Below are 12,030 nucleotides of genomic sequence, written 5' to 3'. Positions count from 1 at the left end.
TTACAGCAATCGTTTTCCGATGGGCATTAATTCTTTCTCATTGTGGTGTACGCGCATATGAAACCCGTGCAATATGGCAAAGTTGTGCGGGGCATGTACCGTGCGAGTTGACAGCGTCACGAGAGCCTGAGCTTGAGATGTGCCTGTATGAACACATCGGATCAGAGGCAGGAGGGTCTTGAATGGAGCTTGAAGCTCAAGCTCCTGCCCTCTTGTTGGATTCGAAGTTTGCAAGCCAGCAAGCAGCCTGAAACTCCACGTGGCATGACTAAAAAAAAAATTAAAAAAATTTGTTGGTTGGCTGGCTGCCAGAATTCGACCTCATTGGTGAACTTGGCCAACCTCCTCCGAATCTTTTTCTCTCTCACACATTAAATTATTCCCTCAAACGCGGCAAGCAAGAAGCAACTAAGAACAAATCAGGTGCAGTATTCAATACTGGCCCCATCTACCAATCCAATTAAGCACCGATCCCGCCCCACATTATGCATGCGTCGGTGGTTGGCTCGCCGCGTCTCCACGCAAGGATCGCCTTGAAGCGAAGCCAACAGACACGACCACGTAGCAGACGACGAACCGCACCGGCCATGCAGCTTCACGCTCCCGCGGGTTGGGCCGGACAATTCCACCGGGGCAGCCAATTCAGGAACACCCGAGCGGCTCTGAAAGGGAAAGTTTTGAACTTCCAACACGGTTTCACGTCAAGGAGGGTTGCTTGACGCCCGACGACTTCTGAAAGTGAGTCTGCTGCCTTTTCCTGTCCCCTTTTGTATGTCATCTATGGCATCTAACGGCTTCGAGCCGTAGTTGACGGGCCGTCACGTCAGCGTTGCATGCTGTTGTCAAACACCAGCAGCCCTCTCTTTCGTGCTATTCGATGCATGGGTGGCCCCATTCGGTCGTCCTGCATTCGATGCTGCAGTTGGGCCGCTATCAAATAGCTTCCCTGACAATGCTGTTATTGTGTTTCCTTTCTGTACCTCAGACTCCGGTTCGGCTCATTTGCTAGCCCAACCCCATTGCAACGTGGCGCCAGTGCTGTCATGCCTGCCAATGATACTCGAGCACGATATTGATCACAGGAGCATCAGATCCCATGTGGAGGTATCTTGTTCACGCCGTGGGGTACCCAAGGGTAAGCATCTTTCACTGCATTGTGTAGGCTCCTCATGGTGGAGAATGTCTGAATCTCTGGACGTCATTTGAAAGGGACCCTGGCTTTGTGCCAGAATATTTTTGTTCAAATCATATTCTCATCTTAGTCAATCATCCCAATTATACGTTCAATTCACGAGAACATTACTGTTTATTCATTGGTAAAACACATTTGTTTGTTCTTCCGTGTAAGCGTTGCTGTCGTCTTAGTTACGCATCTTTCCGATACCCATTTGCATTATCGTACACAAACCAACCCAATTGACTTGGCCATCTCTGCAACCTCCGGGATCGAAGTTCGAATATTCTAAATGAGAGGCAATAAATCCAACCTTTAGGATATCCCTCGAGAGCATACCTCCAGTGATCCACAGGTAGAGCACAAAAATAGTATGAATAATTTCGAGGGAGTTGCCTTTTGCTCTACTCGAATCGACCCAATCTCACAAGTCCAGTTCGCCGACTACTCCAAGGTCAATTACATGAATCAATTTGACTCTGATGACGAGGCTGCTCAGCATAATGAACGTATGTGGCATGGAGAGCTCAGTCACCAGGAACGTGAAGATGCTAATACTCTGATAGACATAGTAGATCACGAGCCCAACGGCGGTGCCGGCGACGTAGGCGAAAGCTCGTCACCGAGTCCCGTTGGGCAGACGAATACTGATGCTGAGTGGCCTGACGACGAATGGGGCGCTCCCAGTTCTAGCACCAAGAAGAAGAACCGCAAGGATAAGAAAAAGAAGAAGCAGTTTATAGAAGAAGACCAAGTAACAGAAAAGCCTCAGTCACCTGCTAGCTCTGCACCAGATACTGAAGAGTTCAAACTTGATGTTCCTGCTTCTGCCGATGGCCCCAAAGACGACGACGAGGGGAGTGGATTATCGTCGCCGACTAAAAAGTCGAAGAAGGCAAAGAAAAGCTCCAAGAAGAAGGCGGGAACTACTTCTAGTCCAGCGCCAACCAGTGAAGAGCCTAAAGAAGACACACCTGTTACGGCGGATCAACCAGATCCTGAACGACAACCTCCTGTGGATGCGCCCAAGGACGACGAGGATGAGTCGCACACATCTGGTAAAAAATCAAAGAAGAGCAAAAAGGGTTCCAAGGTGAAGATCGAAAAGGAAAAGGAAAAGTCAGACAAAGCCAAGTCTGGGGGAAAGAAGACCAAGAGTGTTTCTTTTGCAGACCCCCCTGCTGAATTTAGATCAGAGGAGACCGACAAAGACCCCGCTGACAAGTCGGGAAGCAGCCCGCCCCCAGTGGAGGAACCAGCCAGTGATGCCAACAAGGAAGTTTTAGAGCCGTCAGGCGAGTCAGCTCCCACAGACCAAACACCGCCAGCAGAGAGCAGTGACAACAAAGAGGACCGCTCGCTCCCAACTGAGCCGGCTGCAGAATCTGCCCCCGAACCCGGTCCTGAACCAACTCCGGAGGCAGCAGCAGAGTCAGCAGTAGAGCCAGCACCTGAACCAGCAGCAGAGCCAGCAGTAGAGCCAGCAGTAGAGCCAGAATCAGAGCCAGCATCTGAGCCGGCACCTGAACCAGCATCTGAGCCGGCACCTGAGCCAGCAGTAGAGCCAGAATCAGAGCCAGCATCTGAGCCGGCACCTGAACCAGCATCTGAGCCAGCACCTGAGCCAGCAGCAGAGCCAGCAGTAGAGCCAGCAGTAGAGCCAGCAGTAGAGCCAGAATCAGAGCCAGCATCTGAGCCGGCACCTGAACCAGCAGCTGAGGCAGCACCTGAACCAGCATCAGAGCCAGCATCTGAGCCGGCACCTGAACCAGCATCTGAGACAGCACCTGAGCCAGCAGTAGAGCCAGAATCAGAGCCAGCATCTGAGCCGGCACCTGAACCAGCATCTGAGCCGGCACCTGAGCCAGCAGTAGAGCCGGAATCTGAGCCAGCATCTGAGCCGGCACCTGAACCAGCATCTGAGACAGCACCTGAGCCAGCAGTAGAGCCAGAATCAGAGCCAGCATCTGAGCCGGCACCTGAACCAGCATCTGAGCCAGCACCTGAGCCAGCACCTGAGCCAGAATCAGAGCCAGCACCTGAGCCAGCACCTGAGCCAGAATCAGAGCCAGCATCTGAGCCAGCACCTGAGCCAGCAGCAGAGCCAGCAGCAGAGCCAGCAGCAGAGCCAGCAGCAGAGCCAGCAGCAGAGCCAGCAGCAGAGCCAGCAGCCGAGCCAGCAGCCGAGCCAGCAGCAGAGCCAGCAGCCGAGCCAGCAGAAGAGCCAGCAGAAGAGCCAGCAGCCGAGCCAGCAGAAGAGCCAGCAGTAGAGCCAGCAGTAGAGCCAGCAGCAGAGCCAGCAGCCGAGCCAGCAGAAGAGCCAGCACCTGAGCCAGCAGTAGAGCCAGCAGAAGAGCCAACATCTGAGCCAGTAGTAGAGCCAGCATCTGAGACAGCAGCAGAGCCAGAACCTGAGCCAGCAGCAGAGCCAGCAGCAAAGCCAGAAATGAAACCCGAGAAAACACAGTCAACCACGGATGAGAGCCAAAAAGACGACGGCGTACCTGCTGAAACCTTGAGCACAGAGCTGATCGCCTCAGACGCTCTTAGTTCTAATGATACCGCCCCTACGCAAGAGAAAGAAAGCTCAGATGCCGACGAACCCGGCCGAGAGCCCAGCAATAATGAGTCGGTTGACAGCTCCGATCAAGACATAGTTTTCGAAAGTGACAACAAGGTCGAAGAGGCATTAGCACCGACCGCTCAGCCTGATGCACTTGAAAACAGCACTATCGATACCGACTCGGATCTGGGTGATACTGCTGATTCCAGTCCTGTTGATCAACTTCTGGGCGACAATGCTGTTATAGATAGCATGCCTGACTCTGCAGACTCTGCAGAGTCGACCAATGAAGTTTCAGAGCATGCGGATGGTGACGCTGGACATCCTGAAGACTCCCAGGAAGACGGTCCTGATATGTCTGATAAGGATGTTGTTGACAGCTCATCGCAAGATCTCTTGAAGCCAGAAGAGAGTGTAGCCGAAGTAGCGGTTAAAGAAAATGAGCCTGCGGGCGCTGACGATATTGACATTGCTCAATCAGATGTTGCTGCAGCGCCCCCAGAAAATGCTGCCACGGTGGATACGGCCATAGAAGACGCTCTACCAACCACCAAGTCGAATATTGCGAACGAAGAATCTCCGGCAACTGATATTCAGCCTCAAATTGAGAACAGGCTTGAGACTGCCAGTCCTGACATTCCAATCGATGTGGACGAGGATTCGGTAAAAGGTTCGGATCATGCGCAAGAGAGTTCGGACACTGTCGATCCGATTGTTGATGAGGCCTCAACAGACTTGAAGAAGAGTGTTAGCGATGAACAGCTAGAAGGAGGCGACTCCGATGCAGAGACACCAACGAATGCGGAAAAAGGCACCGATGGTAGTGATCACGATACCCCTGTTACTGAAACGGAGCCTGAAATAGCCGTCAGCGACGAAGTGGGCGAAGAGGAGCCTGCACCCACTGCTGAAGTCCCCATTACTGAGCCTGAAGCTGATGAAACTGGCGAAGTGGACGAAAATGACACAGCCAAAACAAAACCTGATGCTCAAAGTCAGGAGCACTCGGCTGTTACCGAGACCCCCGATCATACGCCACTCCCCAGCAAAGAGGTTACAGAGGAGCAAAATAGTGCCGAAGTCGTTCAAATCGAGAATGATGGCAATCTAGCCTCCACAAACGACACAGAGGAGTCATCAGAACCATCAGAAGAAGAGGAGCTTGAGAAGGAGTCCGAGGAGACTGGTCCACCGCCTGAAGCAGAAGCAGTGGTCAAAGAGAATGATACTCGAGCTCAATCAGATGCACCCATTCCCGAGGCCGATGTTAACGAAAACTCGAATGACAGCATGCCAAGCCCTTCAGAACTCGGGAAGGGCGAAGCAGACCTGCCAAATGGAGAAGTCAGCGAAAAAGCTGCGACCGAGCCTGCAGATGTGGATGTTAATGAGCCACAAAAGGACGAAGAATCAGGCGACGCTATTAAGAACTCTGACGGCCAGCCCATATCTTCTCAGGAAACAGAGGTTTCTGACGCTCCCGTTCCGACCGGTAATGGTGATGATACTGGACTTGAAGAGACCTTCGACACTTCAGCTCCTGAACCGGCGCAGGAAGCCAGTGAGGAGCCCTTGGCAGCCGAAGTGGAAGAGAAGGAGCCATCTTCAGTGGTCGAGTCGGAGCAGGTTGAGCAGCCCGACGAAGGTACAACGTCAGACGATGCTCCAGCTGTTGAGCTGGTCTCAGAAAGCTACCCTAACGAAGAAAACGACACAGGCGATCGGCAAGATTCTCATAATACTCCCGAGAAGGAAGACACTTCTGTAGCTGAAGAGAACTCCAAAGATGCTGCACCGGCAGAATCTGTCGAGGAGATAGAACCAAATGCTGAGATATCTGACACAGAAGGCACCGGTCCAAACGATCAGGACATGGCCGTCGAAACCACCCAGCCAGAGAACGAAGTTGCCAGTGCCGAAGCAGATGCAGAGCAGGCCGATACCACCATTCAAGAGCAACCTGCCGACATCTTGACCGAATCTACCGAGGACGCTGGCAAACAGGTAGAACCTATCAGTGATGAGGCAGTTGCAACCCCAATTGGGGACTCGACAGCATCAGAATCGACAGCGAGAGACGATAAAGAAACAGACGAATCTTCCGAAAGTGAGCCAACTGCCGCCGAAACGGAGGCAGAAGCAGAAGCTGAGACAAAGGATATACCAGAAGAGGCTACAGAGACGCCGGCGGAGGCTCCTGCTGAGACAGCGGAAGTGACTACTGCAACGGGAGAAGATGACGCGTCTAATGAGAAGCAAGTCGAGGAGCAGCCCACTAATCATGGCGAATCCTCAATCCTACCGTCTGATCCCGCTGAGCCAGAGAGTACTGAGGTCGTGGAAGAAGAATCGGAAAAAGAAGTTACTAGTGCCAGCAATCAATCTGAAACTGCAGCTGATACTGTTGACTCAGCGTCCGCCTCAGATGGCATCCACGGAGCAAAGGCCACTGTCACCGAGGATGTACCTATTGTTGAGGCTGCTGTGCCGATTGCTGAAGAGGCTAAAAATGTCGATACCGAAGCGGCAGAGCCGCAAGAAGCCTCTCCTGGTACGGTCCATGAGATAGCTGAGGAGCAGGACTCAGCCAACAAGCATGAAGGCGTTGATGTTGAAGCACCTGCATCAAAGGATATCGATCAGCAGTCTGATAAGTGAGTTCTTCCGTTGGGCTCGCTTACACCTAGGCCTTAGTATGACGACAAAGATCGCTGACCATAAATCATTTCAGGGTTGATGAAGAGGTTGGAGATGACTCCGCTATAGACCTTGGGAAGGAGGAGTTGGAAATGTAAATACACAACATCCACCTTACGCCTATTGGAACATGCACTAATTCGAGCCATGTAGTGAGTCGCAAATCATTGAAGAAGCTTCCAAAGAAGAGCCTGAGCCGTAAGTATATCCAGTCCTCAAACCCTTTATATACCTTTCGCTATCTGAGTCGCTCCCTGGGTCGATCTAGTGGAGATTCACCTCGTTGGAGTGACTACTTTTGCTGGGGCCGAGAAAATACCTTAGCTGACAGTCTTTAGCACTTCTGAGGCAATAAGCGAAGGACCAGCAGCCGCAGAGCTACTCGCTGATAAGCCTGCCGTTGATGGACCTATCGCTGACGAGCCAGTCGCAGAAGAGGCGGCAGTGAAGGAGCTTGTGACTGGAGCTCAAGAGCCAGACAATAACTGGCCCGTCGCTGACGAGCCAGCTACAATTGAAGAGCCAACTGCGGTCGAAGCACCAGCTGCGGTTGAAGCACCAGCTACAGTTGAAGAACCAGCTACAGTTGAAGAGCCAGCTGCGGTCGAAGCACCAACTGCAGTCGAAGAACCAACTGCAGTCGAAGAACCAGCTACAGTTGAAGAACCAGCTGCAGAAGAAGAACCAGCTGCGGTCGAAGCACCAACTGCGGTCGAAGAACCAACTGCAGCCGAAGAACCAACTGCAGTCGAAGAACCAGCTACAGTTGAAGAACCAGCTGCAGAAGAAGAACCAGTTGCGATCGAAGAACCAGCTGCGATCGAAGCACCAGCTGCAGAAGAAGAACCAGCTGCAGTCGAAGAACCAGCTGCAGTCGAAGAACCAGCTACAGTTGAAGAACCAGCTACAGTTGAAGAACCAGTTCCAGTTCAAGAAGCACGTATAGCTGAGGAGGCAGCCGTCGAAGCGCCAGTCGTCAATGAATCAGCCGCTGAGGAGCCTGCGGCGAATGAACCGGCAGCCAAACAATCAGTTGCCGTGGTCGATGAGTCAACTAACGAAGCTGCAGTCACAGAGGTGGAGAAACCGTCAGTAGTTCAAATTGTATGGCAATGTTATACCGAAATTGCTAACCAATAACCTTTAGTGCTGCCGATGTAGAAGCTATGGAAACGACAGAAAAAACTGTTGATGTTGTCGATACGAAACCTTCGTAAGTACCTCGACCCTTCCACTCACTCCACCCAACATTTTCCCGCGCAGAAATGACGAGCTGACTTCGACATGACTTAGTGCCGAAGAGGCAACAGCAGTTGATGTGGCTCCAGAGCCCGAAGCTACGTCTGCTATCGAGGTGGCCACACCTGAAGACAAAACAGATATCGTTGATGTTGTCGATGCCTCCCCTTCTGTTGAAGTCGTTCCAGAGCCCGAAGTATCAACTGAGGGACAGGCTCGGGAGGAGCAAGCCGTCGAGCCCCCCAAGGACAAGAGTGTGCCAAGTATACCAAAGGATGACAATTTTCTTGAGGCCGAAGAAGCTAAGGACAAGGTCGGCCCAATGGGCACAGGCGGGAAGGCCCGTAAAGGTAAGCAACAATTCAAACTTGGTGCCCTCAAAGTTGCCTCCCCCGATGTCATGGCGCTTGAGTTTGGAGGAAGCAGACCTGAGCGTATTTTAGAGGAAGAAGCCCCCCGGAATGATATAGCGGGACGGAATATGGACCGGGATGAAACTTGGGAGGACGAAATGATTGCTACAGATTCCATCCAGCCTGATGCTGTGGTTGACCAGGAGCCGGAGCCATTTGATGAAGAATCTTCAACCGTACCTCTGGATATCGTGCAGCAGCCGGCTAGTTTGAATCCCTCTGTCAACACTGATCCCAGTGGCAACCCCATCCAGGAAATCTCGGGCATGGCAGGTTCTATGTTGAAGCCTTTAATTTTTACTCAGCCAGATTCGAAGCCTGACTCAAACAATTCTGTTTTAGCACTCGAAGACTATCATGCCAGTGAGGTCGGCTCTGATACTACACCAATAGCCGCAATCTCACATTCAAAATACTCCTTTGACAACGGCGAGAAAATGGACACTTCAAATACTACCAAAACGGTCTCCAGCGTCGATAAATCGGAGATTGGCCGGGATCATTCACAAGCAGATGACACTGTTGTCGCCACACATAGCTCTGAAATATGTGAGCCTAAAGACCAGCCCGAATCTGTTGGCCAACACAGTTCGAGTAGAGGCGAACAAAAACAGCGAATCTTGATGCCTGACGAGGGCTCGACGCTTGGGCAGCATGCCAACAAAAAAGAAGACACCATGGCTGCTTCTGTAGATCTCCCGATGATTGCGAAACCATTTGAGGGGCAAATATCAGAGTCTTCGCAAGTTCTCAAACTTCTCAGCTCAGAAACAACATATCCGAGCTCACATGGTGATGACAAGGTCGTCGACGACTCACCTGTCAAGGACGAGAAGCCTCATGAACCAATCGATGACTTCGCAGAGGGCCAGAAACGTTCTTTACGGTATCACACCAACAATGGACCACAGCAAAGCGCATTAGGTCATAGTGTCAGTATTGACAATTCACCCTTACAAAAGGATGCCCTGACAACCGATGGTGGTGATGAAACATCGCATGACTACATGGCGGTCGACCAACTAGTGCAAGAACAAAAGATCTCTGGAGATTCAACGCCAGTTGAGCAACACGAATCAGCTTTGGGCGAGCAACCAACGGTTAATCAATCTGACTCAGCTCAGGCTCCGGATTCGCCCACAGTCGAACCGGAAATTTTACCTCTGGAGCTACTGCACAGAAAGCAGGACAAATCAACAGCCATTGAAGATCCTGCGACGCCCTATACTCAAGATGAGGTAGCGGGTACAATGCTCATGCAAGAGTCCGCTGCAGGTGCGGACCATGTTCCAGTACCTGTCGAAGGTTTTGGTCAATCATTGGATGCAGAGCATATCCCCGCTCAACAGAGTCTTGCCACAGATGATCACAATCAACGGTCTCACGAAGAGCAGTTTGAGACCGGTGACGAGCCAAACATAGAATTGACACTGCTATCAACTGGAAGCGAAGAGCACATCAGTCTCATAGAAAAGCCCGGCCCTGCAAACTCGGACGATGACTTTGTTGTAGTCGAAAAGTCCGGTGATCTATCTCAAGACGTGAGCAATCTGTTTGGCGATAAGGATGTTCCCTCGGATATTGTTCTACCCGCGCACAGCACACAAAATTCAAGTTTACACGACCCCACAAGTAACTATGGGACATCAGTGGCTAAGTTGCAGCAACCAGTTCCGACCATGGATCTTGCCAGCGCCGAAGTTGGTCATCGAGCAACTGTTAAGGGGGGTTCAGCCAACCGTGAGGCTGACGCGGAGTTGGGCGCCTATTTAAGTGAGCGCCGAAGCTTCCATCAGATCGCTGTGTTGAACCCCGAGGCAGAATCAAGGGAAGTCTCCCCCGAGAGTCTGATCGTTGGTGCCAAACCCAGTGGAACCGACGACAAGAACTTCAGTACCGCCACAGAAAGGCGCGGTTCAGCTTCACAACAACAGCTGCTCGAAATTTCGAATGAAGAATTCGAACCTAGTAATTTGAAGGGAGAGGACTTTGACAGCCATAGCGGTCTTGTTATTGGCGTAGCTGCTGGTGCTGCTACCATAGCCACGGGTGCTGGAGTATTGACTCACAAGTTGTCTTCTCTTCGAACAGCGGATCCCAAGAACGGTCACCTGGAGACAAAGAACGAAGTGATGCGAAACAACCCCAGCAACGTGCACGAAACCTACCGGGCCAAAGTCGATGTCACTGCAACTCCGGACGTTGCCCCTGATGTACCACCCAAGTCACCAGAACGTGCCTTGAGTCCGGAACCCTTGATTCGAGAAGGAAGCCTGGAAGTGGGAGAGAGTGCAACTACAGGAGAGTCAGTGTTTCCGGAACCATCTTTTGGGTCAGCGGACACGATTGAGGCAAGCATTATGAGTCAGTCACCTCCTCCTAACGCTTCATTGAGAAAATACCACCAGGTCAATGCAGCCGCTCCCTTTGCTTATGTGTCATATACTAATTCCCAACAGACCGCACGCGGAAGGACTACCAGAGGTTCAGGTACCAGACCAACTTTGGTCCATTCTGGCACTCAAACAGAAGACGACTTCGAGTCTAGTCTACCTGCGAGTCCGACAACATTTGCATTTCCGGGATTTCCAGAAACGCGCTCGTTCACCCCAGGAATCGTGTTACCAGACCTTAAGGATCCAACCGCCATAGCTCTAGGTCGCGCAAAAAGCTTGAGGAGGTCACGGCGGAGAACAATCAGGAGGAACGAGGAGACCGTTGCTACTGCTGTGATTCTGTATGCTGCAGCGAGGGAGCTTAGTCCCGCTCCAAGCCCTCGCTCAGGTAGTCCCAGAGTCGAGAGGAATCTTGCTGAAGCTCTAGAGCTGCATATGGAGCCTGGAAGCGTCATGACACTTGGGGTCGAGGAAGTTAATGGCGTAGGGTTAACAGACGTTGATGACTCTATGGCTGACCTCTCAACAGATGACGAAGGCAAGAGATCTAGCAGTGACCGACACCATAAAAATCGGAATTCATCTTCGAGGTCTAGTGAAACTAAACCCAGTGACGCGAAGACAGACCGTCAGCATCGTAGCCGAAGAGACAGTAATGTTTCATCCAAGTCAGCTACTTCAGAATTGTTCATCGGGTCTAGAACAACGAAGAGGACCGATAGTGGCTTTTCTTTCGACAGCTCCAACAGTTCAAAACGGCAACATACTCCCGAAGAGCTGGCCGAAAAGGCCGAGAAGGACAAGCGCCGGGCAGAACGTCGCGCTCAGCGCACACCAGAGGAGCAGGCCGCACATGACAAACGTAAGGAAGAGTACCGTGCTCAACGTGACAAAGAGCAAGAGAAAATACGAAAACCCGAAAGCAAGGGGAAAGATCCAGAGACCCCACGAAGCGATCGTCACTCTCACCGCAGCTCAAAACGCCACAGTGAGCAAAGCTTTTCCTCTCGCTCCGAAAGAATGCCGCGAACCGACGACTCACCCACGACACCCACCAAGAAGTTCTTCGATATGAAGGGTGGTCAAAGCGATGTGATGCCTAAGATGGCCACACGGGCCTCGGAACCTGCTGTCCCTCGTGTTTCATCCAAGGACGCGCCCAGACCAGAGGTCACCAGGCGGTCTCATACCTCACGGGAGACCTCGCACAAGTCTAGTGGTGAAGCAGCGCCCCATAGGGAGCACAGAGTCTCAAGAGACCACCAATCTTCTAGAGACCATCAATCCCCAAGAGACCACCAATCCTCAAGAGACCACCAATCCTCGGGAGATCACCAATCCCCAAGAGACCAACACCACCACCATAAGCACCGGGACCGGTCGTCGTCTGACAAAGTCAAGACTCCTACAGGATCTGGAACTGAAGCCAAGTCGGACAGTCCCGGCCCGTCGAGGCATGTCAAGGAGTCAAAAGAATCACGAGAGGAGAAAAGTCACCGGCGTGATGAACGACAAAGAGCCCGCGATGCTGAAGCCAAGAAGAAACAG

At 52.0% G+C, this 12,030-nt stretch overlaps 2 protein-coding genes across 2 annotated transcripts; both read left to right on the top strand.

Annotated features, from left to right (window-relative positions):
• Window positions 1-1,168: 1,168 nt before the first annotated feature.
• Window positions 1,169-7,800, top strand: BKA67DRAFT_299777 (uncharacterized protein). Its single transcript, XM_046096064.1, has 7 exons — window positions 1,169-1,683; window positions 1,741-6,391; window positions 6,469-6,528; window positions 6,588-6,632; window positions 6,773-7,522; window positions 7,582-7,651; window positions 7,728-7,800. Exons 1-6 carry the CDS (start codon window positions 1,548-1,550, stop codon window positions 7,649-7,651), a joined length of 5,712 nt encoding a protein of 1,903 aa, XP_045956995.1. The 5' UTR covers window positions 1,169-1,547; the 3' UTR covers window positions 7,728-7,800.
• Window positions 7,538-10,776, top strand: BKA67DRAFT_299794 (uncharacterized protein). The gene is made up of 3 exons (XM_046096065.1): window positions 7,538-7,647; window positions 7,728-10,450; window positions 10,546-10,776. The coding sequence occupies exons 1-3, from the start codon at window positions 7,601-7,603 to the stop codon at window positions 10,632-10,634; spliced, it is 2,859 nt and encodes a 952-aa protein (XP_045956994.1). The 5' UTR covers window positions 7,538-7,600; the 3' UTR covers window positions 10,635-10,776.
• Window positions 10,777-12,030: the final 1,254 nt, after the last annotated feature.

The sequence above is a fragment of the Truncatella angustata genome (assembly GCF_020726525.1).
Source record: "Truncatella angustata strain MPI-SDFR-AT-0073 chromosome Unknown BKA67scaffold_5, whole genome shotgun sequence".
Classification (NCBI taxonomy): domain Eukaryota; kingdom Fungi; phylum Ascomycota; class Sordariomycetes; order Amphisphaeriales; family Sporocadaceae; genus Truncatella; species Truncatella angustata.
The sequence above is the reverse complement of the archived record's forward strand: the minus strand, read 5'-3'. Positions and strand labels throughout refer to the sequence as shown.

Bases quoted from the DNA above. Each gene is read 5' to 3' on its own strand.
- BKA67DRAFT_299777 (XM_046096064.1), top strand. From the start codon at position 1,548: ATGAATAATTTCGAGGGAGTTGCCTTTTGCTCTACTCGAATCGACCCA. The intron at 6,529-6,587 runs GTAAATACACAA...CGAGCCATGTAG, and splicing joins GGGAAGGAGGAGTTGGAAAT to TGAGTCGCAAATCATTGAAG. The intron at 7,523-7,581 runs GTCAGTAGTTCA...AATAACCTTTAG, and splicing joins GTCACAGAGGTGGAGAAACC to TGCTGCCGATGTAGAAGCTA.
- BKA67DRAFT_299794 (XM_046096065.1), top strand. From the start codon at position 7,601: ATGGAAACGACAGAAAAAACTGTTGATGTTGTCGATACGAAACCTTC. The intron at 7,648-7,727 runs GTAAGTACCTCG...GACATGACTTAG, and splicing joins GTTGTCGATACGAAACCTTC to TGCCGAAGAGGCAACAGCAG. The intron at 10,451-10,545 runs GTCAGTCACCTC...AATTCCCAACAG, and splicing joins GATTGAGGCAAGCATTATGA to ACCGCACGCGGAAGGACTAC.